At 40.8% G+C, this 7188-nt stretch overlaps 1 protein-coding gene across 1 annotated transcript; it reads right to left on the reverse strand.

The window, feature by feature from the left end:
* Positions 1–728: 728 nt before the first annotated feature.
* On the reverse strand, positions 729–6701 carry IFT27 (intraflagellar transport 27). Its single transcript, XM_061582784.1, has 7 exons — positions 6254–6701; positions 4081–4160; positions 3148–3207; positions 2439–2498; positions 1646–1763; positions 1255–1364; positions 729–1083 (listed from the first exon to the last, which is right to left on the reverse strand). The coding sequence occupies exons 1-7, from the start codon at positions 6285–6287 to the stop codon at positions 985–987; spliced, it is 561 nt and encodes a 186-aa protein (XP_061438768.1). The 5' UTR covers positions 6288–6701; the 3' UTR covers positions 729–984.
* Between the last annotated feature and the right edge of the window lie 487 nt (positions 6702–7188).

The following is a 7188-nucleotide window of genomic DNA, read 5'->3' on the forward strand; positions in this document are numbered from 1 at the left end:
AAAACTTAAGTAAAAGCAACTTTCAATATGTAATGCAATCCACTGAAGGTAATGGTTTCTTACCCCAGCCCCCCCTTAAATGTTCTGGGTACCAGCAGAGGGCAGTGCATTCTCAGGTTATAAAAGATAGAGAAGAAAATCTTGGCTACCAACAGCTAGAGAGAATGTGCTAAATGAAAATAATCAGAATAAATTCTATGAAGTCACAAACAGAGATCAGTCATGGTAATAATGCTGAAGAGCTCCAAGCTATGAAAACCAGTCCATGGGCTTTTACCCTAAGAGGTTGTATCGGCACTACAGAGGATATAATGGCTCAATGTTGTGCCTTATATTCTAGCCCTAACCCTCACATCTTTTGCTTCTTCTTCTAACACTGGGGTGGGAAGCGTTGTCCTCCAAAAGTTGCTAGACTACAGATCCCACCACCCTCAACTTTTGGCCATGCTAGCTGGGACTGATTGGAGCTGGAATACAACAACATCGGGTGGGCCACAGGTCACCCACTCCAGTCTATTCCCCACCCCATTATCTACTTTTGATGGTTAGGTTCTACTAAAGTGACCATGCTGTTCTTTGGTATATTGTATGGTATGTTGTTGGTCATTAGATTTTATTTTTTTGAAATTTCTCCGAATACGCACATTATACTTGCTTTCACAACATTTAAACTGCAATCATGTAAAAAGCACACACAATAAAAAATGTAAGTCATTGGACAAGTAATAGACAAGTGAGGATTGAAATAATAGTCAATCTCCTATAGGTTTATTTTGGCTTAGAATTACAGGAAAGCATTGATTGTAAGGTATGTATTTTGTATTTTTGTGTGTGAATGTAAAGAATATTTTTAAAAAAAATGATCATAAGCTAATAAAAGGCTAACCTCTCTCATATGATTAGTCTGTGATTGTTAAACATTTGATTATTTCCAGGCACAAAGAAAAGAAACAACAAGCTAAGCATATCACATTTAAAGACACCTCACACTAATGAGTGAAAGATTTCCACCCTCTCTTTGTACAGCCGGTGGAAGGAATTTGCCACACTGTGAAAAGGGGCTTCATAGTTTTTCATCTCTTTCTGGAAAGACAGAAAATAAATTTAAAATGATCAATGGGGAAGAGAATTACTTCAACAAACTGTTGCTGGAAACAAGCTACATTATATAAACCTGCAACATAAATCAGTGCCTCCTCTATCTAAAAGTTAAAGCAGTTCTTTCCCTACACCCAGTTATACAAAGACACTCACCGCTGAGATCTCGCAATATTCTAGGCCATTGGTTTTTGCCCATTCTCGTGCTTGTTTTTGTTCCATGACTCGCCTATCAATCAGATCGGTCTTATTGCCAACTAGCACACCTACAAAAATAAAAGAGGAAAAGAAGCATTGAATTATTAATAATGGCACTATAATACATAGCAAGTTAACAGGTAAAAGAGACAGGAAAATGGGTTGTTTGACAAGGAAATGGAAGGGAAGACCACAAGGGAGTCAAATGGAATATTTACTTCCCATGTTGTTTCACATACTGATTGAACAAAAGAAAGCCATTCTAACAGCTTGGAATTAAGATGCTGACATCTGAGAGTAGGAGATACAGGCTCAAAATATACATGAAAAGATGATTAAAGCCTCCTACCTGGGACGTGCATTCCAAAGGTTTGGGTCCTCAGCCTCTCCACCCACTTGGCACAGTTACTGAAAGATTGCTCATTGGTAACATCATATACAATACACAGGGCATTAGGCTGTTCCCACTGCGCAGCAAGAGGAAAACACTGTCAACTCTATAGAAATGGATATGGTCAATAGCCAGTACAACCCCAGAGGCTTCATAAGAAAGTAATTTTAGCATATAAGGAGCATCACAAAACCAGAGCTAGAAATACAAGTCTGATAAAAAGGATTCCATTATTGATTCCTAATGGACACGTCCCTGACTTTCAAAGGGAAAGGTCCATTTCTGTGTTTCAGCCAGATTCTAATAGGAAACCTCAAGAACAAACACATTCAAGGATGGTAGATTTGGTGATGCGGGGTTATAGTACAGCAGTAGCTGATCCATACTGCATGAAAACACCATAGTATAAACTGATATAACAGAGTCAAAGCAGAAGAAGTATAAAAACATCCCAAATGAGGGTATAATAGAACTGTTCGGAAATGTGAAGATTTCAGCTTACACTTTTCTTTGGCATACTCAACACTAGAGGTCTAGATGCAAAGTACCATACCAATATCCTCCCCTCTCCCCATAGCATTTACACTGAAGGAGGGGGGATTTTCCAGTGATGACCCATGGAGCTGTTAGCAAAAAGGGAGGCAGTCAAGAATGGTTATCTCTTGCCCTTATACAAGCTTTAATTAACATTTGGAGGTCAGGTTTGTTTCACAGCATATCTATTGAATGAAAACTCTTATAGTCTACTTGCCAGTTTCTCTAGCACTTCAGAAAACATTTCTTTGCCTGCTGAGTCAAAGAGGAAGAGTTCCTGAAAGCAAAAGCAAAAATAATGTGTGGCCATGGAATCTTCCATATACTAACTAAACAGTTTTAAATACTAGTTTCCTTCAGGCTATAGCAGTTCTCGCAGTAACAATAATTAATGTTAATACATGTAACCCACTGAGTTTTGGAAACGAACCCATTCCTTTAGTTTTAAACCCTGAAGAAAGTACACTCCATGTTCCAGGATAGCCTTGCAAGTCATAGCCAGCTTGCAGATGTTTCATTGCCCTGTGTTTCCAGTCTGCCCATGGCTGAGACACCAAATGGTGGCAGCAAACAGCTGCATTGAGTGGTGGTGGTGAGAGTCAATACACTTGAGATGATCCAGAGATCTAAAAGTGCTTCTCTCTGTAATAAACAAGCTCAGCGTTTATTCCTAGTATTAACTTCTTGCATACACAAAATGACACCTGGGATCCTGACAATGACAACTGGGATCCTGCCATAGTCCCAATGGCTATGAAGTTCTTGGAATCAGTTAGAGAGTCCAAGTTTCTGTACTGTCAACATTAAGGCTACACAAATAAACTAATAAAATATGGGCAGACATATCCAACAGAATGCAACTAAATCAAGCACTGTCATTGAAAAAACTGAGAACTCTCCTCTGTTGAAATCATAACTGGGCTCACCACACTATCACTCGTCTCTGGAATGGGTACCGTCTTCACCAGCAGTTCTACTCCTGTTGTCTATCAATCAGAATAAGGTAAACATGTTACAAAGATTCAGAGAAAACTAGTTTATTTTCATACTATGCTTGCCTAGGCCCCACAGAACCCTTCAGGTCTTTCAAATCATTATCACAATATTACATGATTTTTTTGTTGTTATAGAAACATTCAGAATCTGAAAACTGGGTGTTTGGGACTAGCCTGAAAAAACAAAACTAGGCTGGGAAATAAAGGTTACTCATAGTATTACACAGTTTATTTTTCCTGTAGGTCTAATGTTAGCTCTATATTCTTTAGGTCTGTTTCACACACATATTCAGCCAACAATCCACAGAACAGAAGTAGTGCATCTTTCTCCTTCTGCTCTACTTTAGATGAAAAGTTGGTTTCCCCATGGAGACCTATACATGCAGAGACCTGATTTGTACAATCCCACCCCCCTTGGGTTTCCACATGTACAGGTCTCTGTATGTGGTGCCTGTTCCACATTTTCTTCAGTGTGTAGTGCAGGTGTGGAGAACCTTTGACCCTCCAGATGTTGCTGAACTACAACTCCCATCAGCCTGAACAAACATAGTCAATGTCCAGGGACAATGGAAGTTATAGTTCAGCAACATCTGGTGGGCCAAAGGTTCTCCACAACTCGTGTTGTAGGGAATGGAATGGGATGCACTCTTGGTTCTCCTGCATCTGAAGATAATTGGCTGGGTATGTGCACAAACTAGACCCAGGTAAATATATTCTTGGCACTTTTCTGATGGGATGTTCTAAAATGTGACCAAGATATTTAGCACTGATCGCGATCCCATGATACATGATTAATGTCCATATTTGAAAGATCCTACTGATGCCTCTTTTCTCCAGTACCTATCATTCCACCAAGTGGCTCACCAATGTGTAGTTTTTCTGAAAATGAGCCCCATCATTGCAGAACATCTGGACCAAGGCACTTTTCCCCACTGCCGAGTCACCTGCATGACAAATGGAGGCAAAAGACCTTTGTTCTAATTTGGCTGTCACTTTCTTCCTCCCAGTATATTCTAAACAATTATAGGTCGTCTTCCAACATGATACTACTTACAAAACAAAAACACACACTAACGCAATCAATTAGCAGCCCAATATTACATTTTTTATATGCACACCTAACCCCTTTGAAACAAGTGGATTTAAGGAGACCGAACTCTGCAAAGCATCAGTGCCAAACTAGACAAAACATTTATTGTGTGAATGCAATTTAAAAAACACATGTTTTTACTGTAAATAGCGGCTGGGGTATTCCTGAGCAGTCTCTGAACCGCAGGGGGAGGGGAGGAAACATTTTTCTCCCTGCTACAGTCCCCCCAAAAAACTGCCTCTTCAAAACTGCTATTTGCATTTCAAAGGAAGCCTCTGCTGCCCCTTGAAATGAAAAGAGCAGACTGAGAAATGATTTTTCTCAGGATTGTGGCAAGGAGATAAAAAACTACCTCTCCCTAATCCTAAAGCTCCTCAGGATACTCCAGGGCTGCATCTAGTTTGACCATGAAGCTGTAAGATCCCTGATCTCAATTTCCTGCAACATGCATCTCTGAAAATACACAAACTCCAAAGATCTTCTGTGATATGATTGGCCTGAATCTTGGCTTAGATCACTACACAAACAGATTTTTCAATGCATTCATCTTCATCTATTAGGACAACATTTTTGGTCTACTTATATATTTTACTTGTTGCTATATAAATGTTACTTTGCTTCTTTGAATTTGCCAAAACATTTTTATTATCAAGGAATGTTAAGCATAACCGTGTTCACAGTCTTCATAATGAAACAGAGATTGAAGATATGAGCTCTAATGCACTAAAATGAACAGAACACAATAGCACTGTTGAAAGATGATAACATTTTCTAAAGATGCAATATACTTCTAGGTCTGGAAAAGATATTTCAAATTACTATCACAACAATATCGTTAGAAGACAGCATGAACATTGTAGGCATCATTATTTTGCAAGGACAATGGTTAAAATTCTTTTGCATCAGTCACACTAATCACTGAGATTTAACAATAGTTGCTCTCTGATCACATCTTCCTGCCTGCCCACTCGACATAATTGTCCTGCTAGACGTAAATGCATGAGAATCAAGTCTGAATATGGCATATGCATGAAAAATCCAGCACTTAGGCTCAAATTGAGCAAATGTTTCCATGAATAGTTGAGGGAACTTATGCTTTTCAGGCCTGTGTGTGTACCCTACTCAAACTTTATACCCATCTATGGATGCCAGGACAGGAATACCCGACAGGCAGAGTTGGATCCATCCTGAGCATAAAAACACAGAAGAGCAGAACTCTGATGTTGCTTCAGCAACCATCAAACTGAGACTGAACCTTATATGGCAGTAGCAGCTGCACCCCTATTACAATCTGCTCTGTTAAGGCCTTTGCTCCTGAAAGAACCTATTGTTATCACATTTATATACCACCTCCCTACTCAAAGTATCTTACAACAACAGTGACAAAACATTAAACCTCACATCACAAAAACAAATAAAGGATGAGACTGATGGATTCAGCAATTTCCTGACCTGGAGAGGTGATGCTTGACATTGGAAGGTCAGATTTATCTCAGAACAGAATAATCAGAGTGGGTGTACTATACTGTTTCCTCCTTGTTTGTATGTGTTTTAAGGAGAAACTTCACCTACCTGATAGCTCATCTTTGTTTTTACATGACACAAAATCAACCCAAGGCATACGTTTTATTAAACAGCCCAGCCATGTTGAGTGAGAAGTAATTCTTAATTATTTCAGGGGGAATTATTTACAAGTAACCATTTCGAGAGGGGTGGCTGTGCTGCAAAAACAACACAACACCTTGCGGCACCTTCAAAGGCCAACGAATTTCAGTACTGCTTATAACTGCAGCCTTAGATTGTGCACGCTGTTCAGAGGCAGAGATGCTGTTTCTCCCAGTAGGGGGTGTCAGTCATGAGGGCATGTCTTGGCAAGGGATGCTCAGGCCCATTATATGAGACACAGTTTAAAGAGATGCTGCCGAGGCGGCCAGTTTTGGAACTCACCTGCCACGATGCATTTGGCAGCCAGCTTCACCATGGTCTGTGCTACCTCTCACCATAAGATTTTGTGGGGAACGGGGAGAGGAAGAGACTAGCACGTATTGGGGAGGGAGGTGTCGGGATGAAGAGGTTTCAATTAAGGAAGCCAGGGAAGGGGCTTCAGAAGAGGCCCTCCTTAGTTTTGCGTATAGCGGTGGTTAGGCTGCAAGTCCCCTTAGGACTCTGCTAGAGGACGAGCCACCATGAGGGTAGTAAGGGAGAAGGAAAAGCACAGGCTCCCAAGTGACTCCCACCACACTCTCCTTCCTCTCATACAAAAACACAGAACCTCAGCGCTGTCCTAGCAACAGGACTCTAAAACGTACAGCCTTTCCCCACCACCGCCGATACCCCTATTGGCGGAGGCTCCCCCATCGTAAAATAAGCGATTGGTTGCGCTTTGTGCCCGCCTACATTTCCATTGGCGGTTTACTCTCACGTCAATGTCCTCAGCTCATTAGTTCTCAGTGTCGATCAAAGGAATGTTAGGTATGTATTGGTTTAGCTTATGGTCAGTCATTTCAAATAATTCCGGTCCACTGCTATAACGTCCCTGCCCCCATCCCTAGGAAGCGATGAAGTCATGCAAAGCTACAATTTTGCTTGCGTGGACCAAGACGTCTTTTTCTACCCGGTGATTTATGATACGCCGAAGAACCTATTTTATGATTGGTTACACTCAGGTGGACTGTACCACTACGACAGAATTATCATTTTTTGTTGTTTGAAGCTCCTAGGGAAAAAATGGCTATAATTAAACGGTCTTCAACTACTCTACAGATTCAATGACGCCTTTCCATTAAGATTCTGTGAGGCCCCAAATTCTCAGAGGGCGGAGTCTATTTCCCTAATACACTCCTAAACACCCCCATCCACCACTCAATAGTGGAGCTTCCCAT

Source organism: Rhineura floridana, chromosome 8 (genome assembly GCF_030035675.1).
Source record: "Rhineura floridana isolate rRhiFlo1 chromosome 8, rRhiFlo1.hap2, whole genome shotgun sequence".
Classification (NCBI taxonomy): Eukaryota; Metazoa; Chordata; class Lepidosauria; order Squamata; family Rhineuridae; genus Rhineura; species Rhineura floridana.

Excerpts from the sequence above, each read along its gene's own strand:
- IFT27 (XM_061582784.1), bottom strand. The coding sequence starts at position 6,287 with ATGGTGAAGCTGGCTGCCAAATGCATCGTGGCAG. Across the intron at positions 4,161-6,253 it reads TGCCAAATGCATCGTGGCAG|GTGACTCGGCAGTGGGGAAA; the intron begins GTGAGTTCCAAA and ends TTTGTCATGCAG. Across the intron at positions 2,499-3,147 it reads CAGAGACGAGTGATAGTGTG|GAACTCTTCCTCTTTGACTC; the intron begins GTGAGCCCAGTT and ends TTTTGCTTTCAG.